Source organism: Semicossyphus pulcher, unplaced genomic scaffold (assembly GCF_022749685.1).
Source record: "Semicossyphus pulcher isolate SPU_LCO1_2020_fin unplaced genomic scaffold, fSemPul1.0.p SCAF_1, whole genome shotgun sequence".
Classification (NCBI taxonomy): domain Eukaryota; kingdom Metazoa; phylum Chordata; class Actinopteri; order Labriformes; family Labridae; genus Semicossyphus; species Semicossyphus pulcher.
In genome coordinates, this window is record NW_027211603.1 from 28054935 (window position 1) to 28075243 (window position 20309).

At 42.5% G+C, this 20309-nt stretch overlaps 1 protein-coding gene across 1 annotated transcript in view; it reads right to left on the bottom strand.

Moving 5' to 3' along the window:
- Positions 1-13921, bottom strand: part of LOC138591394 (collagen and calcium-binding EGF domain-containing protein 1-like) — a 39045-nt gene extending 25124 nt beyond the window's left edge. The window contains exons 1-2 of the mRNA XM_069661985.1: positions 13487-13921; positions 11407-11487 (exon numbers count right to left, since the gene is read on the bottom strand). Coding sequence (XP_069518086.1) covers positions 11407-11487; positions 13487-13599 — 194 coding nt within the window. The 5' untranslated portion in view covers positions 13600-13921. The remainder of the gene's footprint in view (positions 1-11406; positions 11488-13486) is intronic.
- Between the last annotated feature and the right edge of the window lie 6388 nt (positions 13922-20309).

Below are 20309 nucleotides of genomic sequence, written 5' to 3' on the forward strand. Positions count from 1 at the left end.
AATCGAGGCAAAATGTAGCATTGTAACAATTTGGTCTTTGATTCGGGCCATGCAAACGGACTTTAGGTGTGTCACCTAACAAGCACGTCTTTGGACTGTGGGAAAATGAAATAAGCGATTTTAGGAATATATATATTATGACCTTATTTAACTTAAGTGTATACATACATGAAAGATGCACCAGCTTTTGAAATGTGACGTGTTTTATATAGTTGTAGTATTGGAAATTGGATGACGTCATGGCATTCATCATGACAGAGAGCGAAGAACAGTTCACAGCATCATTCTCTTTTTCTCTTTTATCTGCTCTGCTTCCTCTGTGAGTGTCTTGTTATTCTCAGTGCTGTCATGTCAGAGTCTGGTTAGCTGGATAACTTATTAGCTCAGTTTACTTTATGTCTAATCTGCTGGACTGTTGCTCAGTTTTAAACTGATGATGAATCTTGTGTTTATGCGCTTTATTATGAAAGAGTCCTGCTTTTAATTTGCCTGTTTTGTAACATTTTTTTCTCAAACTTAATAAGAAGTTTGCAGCTTAGTCATGCATCGCTACTACTAACAAAAAGAGATGAGAGTGTGTTTATATGTTTGGAACTGTTTAAAGCATGTGCAAAGACCTTCGAGGATCCAGAATTGAGGTGAAGGCTGATGCTGAAATCCAGGAGGAAGCAAGGAGGTGAGAGGGGGCTTAAAACTCTGAGATAACGCTGCTTAATCCTTGGTCTTGCATGTCAAGGAGCAAAGTTCCCACTCTTGCATCACATGCAAGCTTGGATCAGCTGAAATCTGTCTGTGTGTTAATCAATCATCCCAACAAGTCAGTCAGCAAACATGGTCAGTCAGTGAGACGTTCAATCATCAGGATATCACTCATCCTGTAAGCCGACTCTGCTCCGACTCATGCTTCTCTGTTCTGTGTTTTTTCACAGGTTTAACAGCTGAAACTCGACACATCCTCGTCTCTCTGAGGGACCAGAGATCCTCCCCCGTCCTACCCCATCCGTAGGCACCGTCATCCCAAAGAGGTTGAATTCACAGGACACAAAAAGAGGCTGCTGGCGCTCAGCTTAAGTTGATCCTGTCATACTCATTTCTTTAACCCTCAAACAATCAAACATGATCATTTCTGACAGGGACCAGGACAGGATCAATTTCTTAACGTTCACCCCGTTGACCCTGTCTGGTTAGTACAAAACTTAAAGAACTGTCATTACGCGCCCTTAAAAACAACACTAAGCATGTACGGAACATGTTGTTTGTTTCCTTTGACCTGAACTCAACCCGAGCTTTAATACTCAGGCTACTAGTTGAAGGCCTGGCTTCTGTCTCTCTGCAACAAAACACAGAATCTGAGGCCAACAAGAGAGAGAAGCTGAAGAGAGGAGATGGAGTCCAGGCTGGGAGTCGGGTCTCATTAATGAACACTTTAAAGGTTTCTGTGTGACACAAGGGGCAGCTGTGGGTGAGGGGTATGTGCATGGGAAAGAAAGTACGCCTGTTTCACACAACATACATGTTAACTTTTTCCTTCTTTTTCTAACCAAGAAAACAAAAGCAACATGTTCAACTTTTGTGTGGCAGGATGTCAGAATGAAGCTATAAACATACACTGTGGCATGACCTCCAAAACCACTGGTATCCACTCTGCAGGCATGTCGTGACAGGCCCTCATGTCCAAGGCCCTGTATGATTACGTGAGCCGGCCTGGCCTGTTTAAGGAGCCATGATGCTGAGCCTTTAAGTGAACATCAGCAAACAAATACCTAATCTTTAAAAGCCCTTTAAGGAAGTCATACAGCAGATTGCATAAAACACAAAGCAAAGTCTAAAACTGTGGCCCAGTAACTTAACAAAACAAACACACGCATTGTGGTTCACTCGGCGATACAATGAAAAGACAACTGAGTAAGTAAAACCAGCAGAGACTTGAACTCACTTCTGGGTCTGTCACAATCAAATCAAGCACTTTAAAGCTTCAGATGCAGGCTGATTTGTATTAATTAGACACCATTAAACACATAAATCTAAGACTTGAAAACTGCAGGCGTCAATATAACCCACAATTGAGGATCCCACAATCAAAATCACCAGTACAGGTGGTCAGAGACACACCTGAAAGCTAACTGCCTCTCTTTGGTTATACTGTAGAACTATTAACGACTTTGGTTAGGCTTTGATAGGATGACACGTCTACAGCAGTGCTAGCTTCTTTGTGAGGTTATACTGAGGGACAGCAATGTCTTGAGCTAAATGCTTGCCAACATTGGCATTGCTTACTCACTGATTTACCATAGTGTATATACACCGATCAGCCATAACATTATGTGCAGGTGTGCTGAGGTATTTGGCACCAAGACGTTAGCAGCAGATCTTTTAAATCCCGTAAGCTGCGAGGTGGGGCCTCCGTGGATCGGAGCTGTTTGTCCAGCACATCCCACAGATGCTCGATTGGATTGGAATTTCCAGGCTGAGTCAACACCTTGATCTTGTTGTCGTGTTCCTTAAACCATTCCTGAACCATGTTTGCAGTGTGGCAGGGCGCATTATCCTGCTGAAAGAGGCCACTGTAATTAGGGAATACGGTTTCCATGAAGGGGTGTACTCTGCGACATACGTCATAATGTTATGGCTGATCAGTGTATTAACCATCTTAGCTAACGTTTTACCAAGCTAGCATTTAGTTTATTAGCACTGAACACAAAGCAGAGCTGAGACTGATGGGAGTGTTGTCGAAGTGTAGATATTTAGCTGAAAGTCACACATTTAGACTTCATTGTGGCACAAGGGGAAAGGTCAGGGGTCAGGGCCGTGAATGTTTGTACTAAATTTCACAGCAATCCAGACAGTAGGTTTTGGACCATCTGATGGACTGACCGCCCAAGGGACAGCCAACATCGTGGCTTCTCTTGACTGCAGAATGGGATGTTACTTTGTTTTTATGTAATAATTTGGGACATTTGAAAATGTTGCAAGGCTGACACTAAAAAACTGTGGGAAGTTGTGTTACACAAAGCTTGTTAGGGGGGAGGTACACAGTGTGGGGGTGAAAGTTTGCCAGTAAAGACCACTTTGGTTTTGTACAAAATTGGATAATTCTGGTAGAATTGTGGTTTGCTCTGCTTTGGCCTGTAAAAGTGGTTCTGAATTAGATTTCTTTATGTGGAAAAAACTGCAAATATTCTTAAAATTTGACCATTTAGGTATGACTGGGACGTGTAAAATTAGATATCTTGAAAATACAGCAGCAATTCAGTCATTATGCTCTCATCCCCAGAGGGAGTGATAGAGTTTTTAAGCCACAAAAATATGTGGACAGAAAGACAACCTTTTATACTCGTCCAACAAGGAAACTAGGAAAATAGTTGGACAGAACATCCTTTGATATAATGGATTTTCAGGATACATGTGCATTGTTTTAAACTGTGGAAATCCTAGAGTCGTCCAAACTGAACTTTGGCAACAAACAGAGGAAACAGAATGCAGCTCCAGCATATATCTGATGTGGATACAGTCCACATAAGAGCTGGCATGAGTTGTAAAGAAGCCTTCCTGCCGTCTGACCAACAGTCAGCACGCAATCGCATGTTCACAGAGGCCAAGCAGCATGAGTTAATAATGAGTCAGGACAGGAAGTGGTTGTGGTTGAAATCTAAGGGTGACTTAGATTTATATGTCACATTATTGAAGCTTGCATTATGTCTTTGACCAGGGGAGCTTTTTGGTGAAGAAGGTATAAAAGGCTCAAACCATCAGACACTGATGAACAGTTTAGATCCCGGATGTCTCATGATGCTGGTTAAGATGTATTTAGGTGGAGCACAGCTGTATGTGCATGAGGTGATGAATAAGCACCTCATCTGTAACAAATAACAAGTATATTTAAAAGCAAACGTGTGGAAGTGGCCAAAAGTAAAGTGATATCAGACCCCTGCAAAGAAGCTTCACAGGCAACAATGCAGCCAAACTTATCAAACCCCGTGTGACTCAGCCTTCAGATATTCATGCAGGCAACATGACAAGAAACACTGATTATACGCGTTTCTCTTCTTCTAACCTCGACTCTTTCTTTCTCAGACTCAGCCTGAGCTGGACTGTTTTCATCCCACCACATGCGCTGCACTTTGTGACACTGTAGGAATGAGTTTGTTTATTTGAGAAAAGCAGGAAAGAAAGTAAAATGGGAGAAGTAGGAAGTTTATGGAGACGCGATCCACCAGTGGCCTTTTCATTGGATAGATCCCCACATATACGGTGTGAAACATGCGAGGGAAGAAGAGTCAAGGAAACAGAAGCAGTAATACTAAATGTGTTATGAGATGTCCTTCTCTCTTAAGTATCATCTGATGTACCTGTGAGTATTTTCATTATTGATGAATCTGCAGATTATTGTCTTCCTACGTCAATCAATCTTTGGAGTATAATAGATGATGGCATTGTGTCAACTGTCAAGGAGTTATTTAATTTAATCAATCAGTTTCATGTTATGTGCTGTGTTAGCAGCAGCACAAGATGTTCGCACTGATGCGTTTTATGAAGATGCTTACACCGTGCTGTCTGGACTTCCATCCATCCATCCATCCGCTTATCCTGTTCAGGGTCACAGGGTGCTGGAGCCTATCCCAGCTGTCATTGGGCGAGAGGCAGGGTACACCAGTCAATCACAGGGCTGACACAGAGACAGACAACCTTTCACGCTCACACTCACACCTACGGGCAATTTCAGAGTCACCAATGAACCTAACGAGCATGTCTTTGGACTGTGGGAGGAAGCCGGAGTACCCGGAGAGAGCCCACGCATGCACGGGGAGAACATGCAAACTCCACACAGAAAGGCCCACTACTACCAAACCAATGACTGTGTATATAGATGACAACGCGTCTCCATCTGCTCCCATTGTACGAAAGTGATGCCAAAATAGCCCCCGCGATAGGCGCTGCCATCTTGCGATGGTGACGTCATTTGGAGCCAGAGACTGCGCAGTAGAGATTGGCGGGTGGCGCCACCGTAGCCACTTCCGCTAACCAAAGCACACACTTAACTTACTGAAAAAACAGCAAGGATCAGCAGCACTGTGACGGGTTTTGGCTTCACTTTTAGGGAGCTGTCATGTCATCTATCTTTTTATACAGTCTATAGTCCGAACAGGGATTTGAACCAGGAACCTTAACCGCTAAAATCTATAAATCTATAAAATGGAGCTCTTCACTCACATCGAGCAGAGCATCACATGTCCATTACATACAGGAGAAACAAAAATTTGAAACAGGTGTCCATTAACTTGAATGTAGCCAGCTTTAGCTAACGTTAGCCACCATGAGCTAATGGTCAAACCAGACCAAGCAAGGCTGCAAATGTCTTGAACTGTGTGATGGGGCGTTTTGAGGCTTATGAAGTCAATTTTTCATATTCAAAAATAGAGATCGAGCGTTCTAGTTCCTCTAACTTTAAACTTTTACATAATCTCACTAGCTTTGAAATCTCAATTAATTTTCAGAATCAAAATCAGGTTTATTGCCTGGTAGGTTAACACATACAACGACTCTGTCTTGGTGTTTTGGTGCAAAAACAACAAACACAGAAGTGGAATAAAAACTAGTAAAAAGCTAGTGAACAGCAGAACTCCTACTGTCAGGGAGCTTAAATACAATAAGATTACAACAGGTTTAATGTAAAGTTACTATCCATTTTGATCATTCTCACTGTAAATCACCTCCACACATCTGTTTGTGTTGTTCCTCTAAAGAATTTGAACCCAGGAACCTGCACTTTTACTTCCAATCAAGGTCAGATGTGCAGTGAAGGTGGATTGCATAGCCAACATTTGATTGGCAGAACTAAGCCGTCATCTATCAGCCTCTCATGACATCTATTCAAATGTAATAAAGCTTCTTGGATGGCATTTAGCATTGATGTGTGACTTTTATGCTGAAGAGTCAAACTTGACTTGACTTGGCAGAGGCTGAAAATCAGCATGATTGTTCCTGTGTAAATAATGTTTCTCAGCTCCAGCCATTACTCACTTGTCTCCCTCCTTACTAAGCGGTACTTCAGATAATAAAATACTCAGTCGTCAATGAGATGAAACTGTACAAACACAAGAAGACTGCTGCTTATGAACTTACCAGAATATAAAACCATGATGTAACAAAAGTATGGAAACACTAACAATCAGTCACCTCTTACATAATGTTTGGTAAGCTCACACACTGTAGCATAATACCACGAGTGTTATCTCCTGCAGTAAGAAGCCCTGCAGGGTCATTTAAACCCACATGCCAATCAAGTGAAGGATGGATTGTAGTTCAGCGGAGCCGTCAGTCGTGTCAGAGTTAAAATGCGTTTCCAGAGAGCAGCAGAAAACTAACTCTCATCATCATAAACCTGCTCCAACCGACAATATAAACAGACTGGTGCATAAACATGCAAGCTCACACACTCACATCACTCAAAGTCTGGGTACTAAACCATGCACTGTATATTTGGCTTGGCACGGCAGAAATCTGACCTCCGGCATAGACAGGATAAGTATATAAAATGTCCAGAACAATAGAAACGTAGAAATAAAGCTGATTCACGCTGCGAAGCCACAGAGGAGGAGGAGGAGGAGGAGGAGGAGGAGGAGGAGGAGGAGGAGGAGGAGGAGGAGACCTGCGGCCAGCGAGGTCTTTGTTTAGATGGAGCGAGCACGAAGGGTTTACTTCTGCACACGACCACAAAACCCTCTGAGACATTTACAATTCAGGCTTTTAGGCAAAACAACACACGAGTGCAGCAGGAGAAGATGATGAGGAGATCGGCAGCAACAAAAGAAACCCTCCTTCATATAAAATCTTATGGCTGATATTACATATCACCACCTAAGTACCATAAGTACCATCGTTTACTTCACTGCTTTCATAGCAGCTAAGCCCACTTTCTTTGGAAGGTGTGAATTTTTCCACATGGCTTGCATGTCATCTTCAATCAAAACACTAGAAAACTTTTCCCCCAGATTATTACGATACGAGGAGTGCCAGGTGGAGAAACAAGAGAAGAAAACCAGAGACTATTGGAAAATGTCCAGCCTGTCTTTAGGTGCAGATTAGACTGTTAGACTGACCGGGTCTGGGTCAGATATAGTTTAAGAACTTCAATTGTCCAATCATACTTTGGCAACGGTAACTACTTATGGCCCGGCCTGTCAAATCTGGGATTTCTCCACATGTGTTGGAGTGCGTGTTGCAGTGTTGGCTGTAGTAAAAACAATACTCAAGACCTAAAGAGATTGGAATGTAGCGCTGCTTTAAATCGCCTCTTCAAAACTGAAAACACAAAAGCAAAAGGGTGGTAAAGCTTGTTTATGTGCCTTTAAAGAAGGTGCAATTGTTAGCATGTCAAGCTAACTCAAAGCTCTACTTCCAACACCAAGGGGCATGTCACCAACTATCTGGTTACGGTAAAAGAGGCCCCAACTCACGTCTACTGAGTACCCACATTTGTTACTCCACACTGTGGACGGTGGCCATGGATAACTGCAGAGTTGATGTGAGCGTTAGCAGCTCCTTATTGGATTTGGGGAAGTTTACACTCTGCAACTCTGCAAACATATTAAGAAATAGTTCATTACATCAGTTCATCCTCATCCTTCAAGAATTTTCTCTTCAGGTTAGCAGCCAAACTGGGTCGTCTCAGAACATTATAACAGTTTGGTTCTCCTTTTTCTATATAAGAACGTGGCTGATGGTGAAGCTTCTTTTTTCACTGATTTTTAGCCTGAAACATTTAGAATGACATCATGTATGTATGTGGCCAATCTTTTCACAGTTTTAAACCTATTTTCCAGTCAAAGCAGAAGGCCATCCACCTTGTGTCTGGTTCTGTTTAATGTTCCTGCCTGTAAAACGAGGTTTGTTCTTCGCAGCTGTTGCCAAGAGCTTTTGTTTCTGTAAATAATAATATAAACAGTACAGTCTAGACCTGCTGCAGTGTCTTCAGATAACCTTTGTCTTCATTTGTCATTGAGTTAATTAGTTGCAGGTTCTTGTTTTAAAATGAGGTCGCCATAAATATAAAAAAGAAGCTAAGGTTAGCTTATTCAGCTAGCTTGCTTTAGCAGCTAAAATCTGCTATCATTTTAGCTGGCAATACCATTCGTCACCAACGAGACATTGGAAGCTGACTTTTACAACCTTTGCCTTAAATCAAGGACACATTGAGAGGTTTATCTGCTCCTTTTATTGCAGCTTGACAGGCATTAAAATGACATCACACTCATGTGGGGATCAAATAGGTTGCATCTGGTCTGATCTGGGATACCAAACTGGGTCCCGGTGGATTTTGTCGCCAGCATTACTGGAGGCTCCACATGGGTTGGCTCAGATGGGTTGATGACGGGCCCATGGGCTCCATACAGGGCCAGTAATGTATGAATGTGCAACATACCTTGGACAAATCTGATACCCATGTGTGCCGTTCATTAGCCCATGTCTAATCGTCTGGGTTGAACATGCGGGCCCTAAAGCGACTCACATAGAAGCCCAATCTGACTCATGTCCAGTTTAGACCTAATCTCTATTTAGAGAGGGATGGCAAGTGTTCTCGTTTCTGTTTGTACTACACTTAGCCCGAGTAATATTGGCCATCACTTATCAGCAGGCTTCAGCGTATGCAGGGAGGACAGTCCATGTGGAGAGCAAAAGCAGGCAAACGTAATGCACCGTGATGACATCCTGGATCCCATCAGCAGCAATCTGACGATGATTTAGCTTCTTATTAATCTCTAGAAACAGACATCTGCGTGCAAGTTCAGCTAACAATCCAATTAATTAAGGTGGTGATACACGTATCAACTTTTACATCAACAGACAATGTAAACAAGAGGTGACACAGGGCAATAAGGCTCTCTGTACTCCTCCATTCCAGTCACAACTACAGCGTTACCATAGCAACTACTAGTACCACCGCAATTGAAGCTAGCTGAAACGATCTAACAGAAATCCGCTCACTAACAAATTTCCTGGCAATAAAGCATCTCAAATGTGTTTTTAGTTTAAATTCAATGTTTTTTACCTGACATGTTCTCCACACATGTTCTCCACACATTCACGTCCCAGAGTCGTGTTTTAATAATTAAAGTTCCTTCTCCTCGGCCCACTGCTTGGATTGCCAACATTGTTCAGAAAAAAATTCAGGCCAGAGAGATCACATGACCCAGAATCTGGGCTGTGATTGGAGCATTTCTGATGTAATTCTGCACGTTGACCACAATGAGGTTGCTGCTGATCATGCTGACATTTCCAGATCAGAGGAGGTTGACTTTCTCAATAGAAAAGTGTACAGTCAACATTGAACATGTTGTTGATGTTGATGTAAAAGCTGATATGTGTACCATCACCTTTAGATCTAAAATTCAACTTGAGATAAATTCCCTCGACGTTGTGTCACGAAAGCCGTTCAGCATTCAGATTTCCCGACTTCCTTGAATGCATCAGAAAAGATCGATCCGACCTCCATTCAACAAACAAGCATTTTAAAAGTAGTTTTCTTCCCCTCTTGAGGACAGACCTGACACAGCTTCATTTTTACTGCATCATCATGTTGAAATTTCGACAAAGGTAAGACCCGTTAATTAAAGTCAATCACAAGAAAAACTTTTCTGTAAACACTGCCGCAAAAGGAAGTCTTGACTGGAAGTCATTTATCACTAACCGCTGGCTACACGCCCGGCATGTTCACCGTTGTCCCCAGAGGCTGTATTGTCGTCAGACTGTAGCAGATGGGATCCGAGATTGGTTTAGACCTAACCCAGATAAACCCAGATGAAGCCCTTGTGGGCCCAAATTGGACTTGTTGTTGGGTAAGAGGACTTCGAGAACTTCTTTGAGTTACACTCAGAACCTCCTTAGATGTGAAATATGGACAATCAAAAACACTGTTATTAAGATAACTCGGTAAGCCTCCTTTGTAAAACTGGCCTCAGATCTGCAGTGAGAAGTAAACATCCATCCAGACAAACTTTGCATGTGTCTGAAAGATGGAAATCTAAAATCATCGCTTCCTCTGCCCTGTCTGAACAACACACTGCTATCACTGAAAACTGAACTCAAAGTAATATTCCTCTACAGACAGAATGGACCAATCTGTTCGCCCCTGAAGTTATTTGCTAACTCAATGTGATCCAGGTCTGCTCTGCACTGCCGTAAGACACATGGCAAGGAAAATACAACCTCATCTAATCCACCTCCTGAAGCACGCCACATCTCTCATTTAGAGCCAGAAATTAAACGCGACACAGAGCCTGCTACAGTCCAACCTTGACAGTGAACAGATCAGATGGTCTGGCCTCACACCAGACCTGGTGCCTCATTTATTACAGGATCTCCTTACGACGGCGGCAGCGGCGAATACGAGCCAGAGTTCGTCTGTAAGAGAAACTTATCTAAACGTCAGAATGAGTGATTTACACAGATTTTCTCCTGTTGTGTGTGATGTATCATGAGCTAAAGGTCTTACAACGGGCTGTAACGTCTGCACTGAATTCATTTATTTCATTGAACCTATGTTTCAAGACGATCATGTGGTATAATATGAAAGGATGTTTTCACAATTTATGAGTGTATGTAGAGAAAGGAGCAAGAAAACAACCCATTTCATCAGGACATATATCATACTCTTTCTTGTATTTGACCATGTTTAAATTCAAGAAAACACACATCTCCTCAATGATGATTAAATAGTTAAACCAAATTTGGTGTGGGTAATCACCATCAGCAGACTGTAGTCCCTGTTTTCCTCTTAATAGACACAGTGCAATAAAAATAACTGATCCCATCCTCTCCTGTCAGACCTCTTCTACTTTTTAGGTTATAAGCAGGCCCAACTCCCCGAGGGGGATGTTTCCTTAAATGATTTAATTTTCGAGCCAAAAGTTCAAGTTCACGTAGAGTCTCGCTGTCACAGAGCCAGGCTGGTGGACCTTAGAGCAGTGCGCATGAATGTTATAGTACGAAGTGAGTGTCAATCACTCATCCCGCCTTCTTAAAGGGAAGCTGCTGCTGACAAATGATGAAACTTTTATAAAATACATCTTCAGAGAGGATCATGATTCAGTCACTGAGTGATGACGCTCAGGAAATTAGTATGATTTTCTCCCCCAAGTGGATTTAAAGTTGCCAAAAGGAGGATATGCTGTGCAGAGTTGTGTAAATGACGTGGCAAGGTGGTTTAGTGGTTTTACAGACGGTGCCACAGCCGCAGAAAGTTTCAGGTTCATGTCAGCAGCAGGGCTTGTTCTGTCAAAGTGTCCTTGAAGTTCACTGTTCTGGGAAAAGTCAGCTGAAATGTCTAATGTAAAGTAACCTCCTTGTTGTCTCATTGGTGGTTAAAGCTTATCAGACTGGAGGAGACGCAGTGGGAGTGAGTCTTACCTGAAACAGGTGCTGTTCTTCCCCCCAGCTCTGACACAGGGATACTCCACAGTCAAGATCTTATTATCTGGACACTCCCCTCTGAGAAGAGAAGCACATGTGTGTCACTTTTTACACTGTTTTTCAGCAGTTGTACCTTACACATCATGAAACAGGGAGCAGAGACCTGCAACAAAGTTCTAGTGCTGGACATAACCCATGTTCCCTTTACCTCGAGGCCCGCAGGCCTCCCCATATTCAAACATTTAAACAGTTACACCCGGCAGCTGCCCAGCTCATCAAAGGCTTAATCCTCAGCAGTACTTTGACGTGTGTTGTCCCTCTTTTCTGCATACATTTTACAATATCATACATAGATGCATTACTCTAGGGCACAGCTGATTCTAGACTTTGAGGCTGATATCAACACTGATATTTTAGAGAACAAAAATCTGATTACAATATACAAGATACATATTTCTAACTACAAGTTTGAGTTGAGGGGGCCGTTAGAAGCCATGTGGTAGGGTTGTTCGTATCAGCTTCTGGTTAGGTTAGGTTAGGTTATCCCCTACTCTAGCCTTAACCCCTCTCTCCTCTCTTCCCTCATGAAAATGAGGGAGTAGTGGGAGGCAGAGCGTACAGCTCGGACCAGCAGGGGTGAGTGCTAGCCCCAAACAGGGCGCCTCACCCTGGCTCTTTCTCCTTCGCTCTATATTTTCCTCTTTTGTGCTTAATTCAAAAACATAAGCACTCATGGCGGAGCCTGGGTCTGCTGAAGCTGGCAATGCTGCTTTGGTTGTGGTGACCACTGAGGGTCATGAGGTAGGTTAATTATAAGTATTGTGATGAGGGAACGAGGGGAGGGGGTTCTTCACTGAGCGCTAATCCTCATCTTTAGGGCACAAGTATCTTGTGTTTAATTCAAACACTTTTTTCTTACATTTTACAGGCTAAACAATTTATCTAGAAAATGATTGGCAGATTGGCCAAAAGTGAAAATAAATTGTTAGATGCAGCCTTAAAACACATTAAATGTACATAAATGTTCATTAAGCCAAGATGCACTCAGCAGGATATTAACAGTTGAAACATGTCAGTGCACTCTGCTGTGGAAATGAGCCGCTGTCACTAATTTACCTCCAACTTTTACTGACGTTGCTAAAATTGACAGACACATTGGCTTTGCTCTCCTGTGATTATACAGCAAGACATACCGATGGAAATGGAGTTTAAAGACTCTTGAGGAGATTAACAGCTACGACACACGTTTAAGTGCAGGAGGTCCATCATTCCCAGTGGTAGATGTTTGTATCTCATTGTAACAGAACATGATGAGTTTATATCTGTACAGAATGAATCTGAGGAGGTGTCATTCCTTGTAAAAAGTGAAGAGGAAGTTTTTTTTGCCTAAATAAATTAAAATGTTTATTTTCTGGGGTCTAACCTGCTGAGGAAATGTTTCCTCCTCCTCTCCACTGAACACTGCGTGCGTGCTCCCCTCACCTCCTGACCTACTGTCTCCGGGCACCTTCACAGCATCTGTCATGTTATGTCTGAGCACAAGTAACATTTGGCTCTTTGCACCGCGACCGATTCCAACCATTTGGAGTTCCCCTTTGCCTTTTACATTTCCCTGATAATCACATTAGATTAGACGCGCTGCAGCGGTTCATCCAGGGGTCTCCTCTTTGAAAGCTGCTCACACAGAATGCCTTACAGAGCAGAGAGCAATAAAGCATGGCCCAAACTGTAATGTGACATTTGGCACCGGGTGCTCAGTTATCAAATTAAATGCTGGTACAATCTGCTAATCTGAGTGGAAGAGTTACCAATAAATTCACAGAGCTTTCCTCTCACGTTAATCTGTAAAACCACTTCAGATTATCAGTAAATGTGATTCAGATTCTGTGGGTGAAGTTGAAAGAAATCTGTTTGTCTGCTTTTCTTGCGTCACGATGACAGAAAACCTGACATTTGTAAACCACTACATCCCCGATTAAACTTTTTATGGATGCGTTTGGCACGGCATCTCCAGCACACTGCCGTCCATTCACTCAAGATGTTTATAGGCTGCTCGAATCTTGTCCATGTAACTTACCTCGAAGTGTCCACTGCGAGCGTCGTCCTGATAGAGCTGGCACCAGATTCCCACAGGAAAACAACACAAATAGCGCCAAATGGTAAAAGAGTCGCACCATAAAGTTGACCCATGTCCCCTCTGCGCTCCGGGACAGACGATCTGTTCCAGTGAAAACGCCTTCACATCAGCAAAACGCCGATGTTTTCACATGTCAGTCACCCGCGCGGGCAGTGGGTTTAAAATATCAGTAATCCTCGTCAAGTATCCCGCAGAGGTGACGCACATGGAGCCTGTGCTGTAAGAAGTGCTGCGCTGTGCGTCCGGAGCCCCGTCCCAACTTTACGCACTGAGGCAGAGACCCCTTGGAGAGCTACTGAAGGGTTTACAGCCCAGTGTGTTCGCACTAATCCCTCTGGATTTACATTCCTGCCTTTAAGGAAGAGACTCAGAGCTACTGAGTATCCAGCCGCTCTGCCCAGTGCTGCTGATGACGTAAATAGTATCTAATTACGCAATTTGTAAAATGACAACCTTAACCTCAAAATTACCTCCAAGCTCATTGCTGACATTTTAAAAGTCAACATATTTTATGATTGAGTTTCACAACATCGCTGTCAGTATGTTTTGGTGGCGCTATTGAGGTTATGTGAGAACTGGTGACGTTAAAAATGTAGCTCACGAGATTGAAATGTTTAATATGGTAAAAACAGACATTAAAAATAGGCTGCAGTGACTAATGACAAGTGCACAGAATGCCACAAAGGCTGAATGAATAGAAGAAATTGTTTAACTTTAAATGTAGTGACTCTAAAAGAAGAGAGTAAATGAGAAATTAGAATTAAAGTTAGAATCTGGACTGAGGTAACACAATGGTGATTGAGCCTCTGACCCACTGATGAAAGCCTTTACATTTGCAGTATATTGTATTATTATGGACTGGGTGTCTGTGGCAACTTTAGTGGAAAAAATCACAAGCGGCGCCCAGTTAGTGACACGTTTTCCATCAGCCAGCAGTGGTTGGTCTGCCAGAGAGGGTAGGTGGATTTAAGATACAACTTCAAAAATGAAATCGAGAGAAAAAGAAACAAATTCGACACTCAGATGAAGGCAAACAGTCTAAAAAGGAAAGCGACCATCAGTGAGGAAAATCAAGAGTTACAGCCGGGACAAAGGGAGCCAGGATGAGGTTATCTTGGATGTGTGCGCCTGTGACAGCCTTTTATTGCCATAAGGTGCCGCCAAAGAGAACGAAACTGAGAACTTCGAGATTATATCTTTAATATGCAAACAAAATGAACAAATGACACGATCCATCCATTATCTATACCGCTAACCCTGTTCAGGGTCATGTGGGGGTGGGGGCTTGTCGCCAGTCAATCACAGGGCTGACACATAGAGACCCTTTCCTTCATGCTCACATTCACACCTACGGGCGATTTTAGAGTCTGGACTGTGGACTGTTGGAGGAAGCCAGAGTACCAGGAGGGAACCCACACGTGCCCACACAGAAAGGCCCTCTTCGTCCGAACTGGGGTTCCAACCAGGAACCTTCTAGCTGTGAGGCGCTAACCACTTTACCACTGTGCAGCCCTAATGAAACTAAATGAACAAAAAACAATGAAGTTCTATTCTATTCTAAAATACCAAATAATTAAATAAGAGCGTGTCTAAAATGTGCCCAGAATTGAGTACAGATCTTCGGCAAACAGCAGCTTTTCCTCTTTAAAGTAAAGAAAAGAAATGTTGGGCCGAGTCCCACGCCGTCTAAAAGTTCTAAATATGAACAGCAGGGCAGCTGATTAGGTTTGAACTTGTTTGTATTTGACTTGATGCTCTGGTTATGTGAATATTTCATTCTCACTAACCTCCATGTTTAGCGTGTCATCACAGCAGCAGATCAAAGATGTACTCTGGTCCCAAACCACTTCAGGATTTATGAATTAGCAGCAATTTGAAGTCAGTTGACTGATTGGAATTCAGTGCAGAGATCTGGCTGTTGTTATGATGTTGTGTTGTAGGATTTCAGCTGTCAGAGAGACTTTTATTAAGACCAGAGAGAAGCTCATTACAAGCTCTGAAAATAAAGACATAGATTAACTCTTCTTGATCTTATTTCAACATGAAATATGACAGCAGTATAATTTATACGATTCCATTATGATTCAGTGAGATAAAGCTCAGAGGAGCGCCAACTTTCAGTCTGGTTACATGATATGTTACAGTAATGTAAATGTGTGTGTCATCTGTATAATTATGAGATGATGAAAATGTATTTTTTGTTGCTTTTTGTTGAAACAGAAATCAAAAGCAGCCGCAGACCCATAATGCACTTCAGATCTGAGGTCCAGACTGCTTCCAATATCGGAATATCGGAACAGTTTGTCTCTTGGCAGAAGTTTGAAGGCTGTCAGCACAATAACAAATACGTTGCGTCAGAGGAGACACACTTTGGTGTACAGTCGGCTTGTTGGCAAAATGCTTCTGGAAGCACATCAAACTGAAAGATGTCATAATCCTCGGCTCACCCTCACAGCATGTGGTTCCAAACTGACAGCCAAATAAATAACAGAGGGTTTACTGGGTGTTGCTGAGAGTTTATACTTTCTTCAATTAAACTGCACTTCTAATTTAAGTTACTTTTTACATTTGCATCCAAGTATGTAAGATGTTTCCGTGATTGTGTTTAACCATATCCTAACACACGCATCTGTCAGCTTTGGTTTGCCTGATGCGGAGGATGGAGGACTTCAAAATGTTCAATCAGGAGAAACGAAGATGAAGTAAGGAAGAACATTTATTTAACAATGATGTGGTTAAAGTTCTTACCAGTTTCGTTCTCTTTGGCGACACCTATGGTGATAAACGGTAATTGCAGGAGCACATTTCCCAGATATCCAGACAGTGTTGCATGTGTGACGTCCACAGTTAGCTACAGTTGTAACCCTTGATTTTCCTCGCGACCTCGGTCGCTTTCCTTTTTAGACTGTTTGCCTTCATCTTAGCATCGAGTTTGTTTCTTTTTCTATGGATTGTCACTTATTGTTGAAGTTGTATCTGTAGTCATCCATCTTTTCTTTGTTTATTCAGCCATAGTAGATTACTGTTTACTTGCAACACTTGCAGAGACCGGAAAAGCAGCCGCCTAACTCCGACTACCCTCTCTGGCAGACCAACCACTGCTGGCTGATGGAAAACGCGTCACTAACTGGGCACTTGTGATATATTCTGTGAAAGTCGCCACAGACACCCAGTCTGTGATACTGCAAATGAAAAGGCTTTCATCAGTGGGCCATCATTGTGTTACCTCATTTGCTGATGGATCGTGACTTAACAGACATTTATTTACATGAAAATCCTCCAGATTATTACTACAATGAATCATGGTCAGAAGTCTTTGGACTCTACAGGAAGATGTGGTGATCAAAGGGTGTCTTCCCTGAGCAGCCGCAAGATATATCCCCCCATGGAGTCCAGACACTGGTGGTGGTGGTGTTGGCTGGTGAGATGATGAAGACTGGCCGGTGATGGGCGTGTGGAGGGTCGTGCATGAGGAGCTAGAGGCAGAGAAAAGCCATATTTAAAAAGACAGCAACAATATGATAGGCTAACAATGAGGGAGCGTTGCAGTGCTATTGGACAAATGGTGATGAGAACAGCTGGTGAATGCAGGAAAATAGTAGTGAGCGTGCGTGAGGGGAGTGTGAGCAGAATGGTATGAGACATAAAGAATAGAACCAGCATGCACAATATAGTCTTCTTGACCAGTGGTGGACAAAGTACAACAACTTCATGACTTGAGTCAAAGAAAAGATACTCCTGGTCAAATATTACTACAATACAAGTGAACATTGCTCATTAACTTTCAGATGTACGTTACTTTGGACAAAAGCGTCTGCTTAATGAAAATGTAAAATTGTATTGTAACAAAAATACCTGATGACCAGGGAAAGATCTATCCCCCCATGGTTGTTGTTGGCTGATGATGTCATCTGAGGCTGATTAGAAGATGAGCTGATGATAAAGACTGGGGCGGTGATGGGGAGGTGGAGGGTCGCACATAAGGACCGGTATGAATGAACTGGAGGCAGAGAAGAGCCTTATTTTATGATAGGCTAACGATGAGGGTGTGCTGCAGAGCTATTGCACAGATGTGACCAGGTGAGGAGGACAGCTGATGAGTGCGGGAAAATAAGAGTGAGCATGTGCGAGGGCGAGCAGAAAGGTATGAGACATGAACAATATAACCAGCATGCACACTATGGTATTCCTGACTGAACTTACACTAGAGCTTGATTAAATGAAGCGCCTGATCTGAGTGACGTTTGCTTTGAGTTTACTCTACGTTCATGGAGACGCTCAAGGTACGGCAACACCACTTAGACAAACCACACGCAGAACTACACAAACAGTTTATTGTCTTTGGGATTTTAGTAAAGAAAATTCATCAGCTGACTTCAGAGCAAAAGTAGCGAGAACATTCATAGAGATGTAGTGGAGTCAAAAGTACGATGTTTGTGTTTCAAATGTAGAGAAGTAAAAGTAAAAGTTTCACCCAAAAATGAATACTCAAGTAAAGCACAGATAGTCAAAAAACACTCCAGTACTCAAGTACATTTACTTTGTTACTGTCCACCCGTGTTCCTGACTGAACTTACGCTAGGGCTTCATAAGAAGGAAAGGATTTAAGGAATAGCCTCCGTGTAGAGGTCATTTTTCTGCATAATAATTACCTGCTCGTTATTCATGTTTTTTTAATCACACATGCAATCACGGCCTGATTACTCGGGCTGTAATTGGCTCTCATGCTTCTAAAGTTGGACTGCACACACTACTATCTGATTGACCCCACACACTAATTACAGGGTTTATATTTTCACATTGTTATGATGAATTGCAGCACGCACATTAACATCAAGAATCAAGGGTATAATGAAGTCATGCGTGCCTGCTAATTGTATCCTTTTAGTTTTCTTCACAGGTCTTTTATATCGCCGTCAAATGCTGGTATAAATGATGGATGCTTCATATAAAAGAACAAATTAGAGCCTCCCTTACGTGATTAATTGGATGAAATCAGAGCCAAATTATGCTACAGTAACCCTGCAGTCCATTTAAGTGTCATATAACACATACAATCCTGTACCAAGCAGTAAGTAGGACTACCAGATGAGCTTAAAACATGGTATTAGGTAGATTAAACACACACAACATAAGTCCTGATCTTATGATATCACAGTTGCAGTGAGATTTGATTCAGAAGGACTTGGTTTTAACACTCGACTCTTTGCAGGATGTTTCTGACGACTGCAGGATGATTAAGGGTTATTCCATTGTTGTGAGAGCAGATCTGACCAACAGTCACCGCAGTGGTCAGTGCTCGGTCAGGCGATGTTAGGTAACCCTGTACTCCGTGGTCTCTTACACCGTGGTCTATTCCCCCTGGTGCAAGGGGTTCTTGGCCACTGTTCAATAGAAACAGCTGGTTTTATTCACCACAAATGAATCATGTAAGAAATACACATGCACTCACTTACACACATACTGTATACATGCAGGCCTAACTGGGCCTAGCATGTCAAATTAAACGGCACCGTCTCCTTTGGCACGGTTCCCTCTGGAATCAAATAAATTCATAAAACATATAAAGCAACATTATTAAAGAACCGCAGCGAAAGCAGCTGTTGAAACGGCCGACTCGGCTTCATTATTACGACCACACAGGCCACGGTTTCTCTTGTTCCCACGAAAGGAGAGCCTCCTTTCCCGGTTTACTTTGGTTGTGGTTTTTATTTGGTGTTTGTCTATCTGAGTACGAGCGGCCGGGAAGAAATGTGTTTTTCATCGAGTGCATGGCCCACTTTCTGCATTGTTACAAACTTTTCGTCATTCATTGGTAAAAGTGGCCAGTGGTGAAACACAAGAAAGAGAAAACATTCATCCCTAACTTATCCAAGGAGTTAGAGTCAGTTAGCGAGGGCTTTAAACTTGTGGCAGGGATTTAGTGTGTTTTTGTTGTTCATCACCTTCAGCTGTGAATCTGAAGCTGAGTTCACTGTGAATAATTTACAATAACAACTAAGTCCTTTGCTTTGCTTGAAAGTTATTACTAACAATTACATTTACATGTACAGCAATTAATTAATTACCAGTGAGGTGCAGTCAGGGCAGGCCGACCCTGGCTCCCTTCTTAATCACATATTCTTAGATTATAAACCTTATAGTGTTTCATAAAAACATTTCTGTGTGGAGTTTGCATGTTCTCCCCGTGCATGTGTGGGTTCCCTCCAGGTGCTCCTACCTCCAACAGTCCAAACACATGCTCGTTAGGTTCATTGGTAACTCTTAATTGCCCGCACGTGTGAATGTGAGCGTGAAGGGATGTCTTATGGCTGTGTTCGAAATGCCATACTTTACACAACATACTACATACTATATACAATATGCTATATACTGCGTGCTATATCCTGCATACAGTGTTCAGCGGTAGTATTTAGTATGGAGGAGCATTTCAAGTTCATTTTGCAGTATGCTACGCCAGGCGGAAGTAAACAATAACCGCCACTTCTTTAGCTACAGCGCCCCCTGCTGGAGTGCTGCTGCTGTCCATCATTTCAACTGCGGCTGTGACATTCCAGCGCTTTGCATTGTGGGATACAGTAGGCGAGGTAGACTGGTCCGATGCTTACTGGAGATTTTCTCCGAATCAGTACGACATCCGGGTATTTTTGGCATACTGCACATTTTGCTTTAGTTTACATACTACAAACTACATTTTGACCAAATCAGTACGTACTGCTAGTATAGTAATGCATTTTGAACACAGCAAATGTGTCTATGTGTG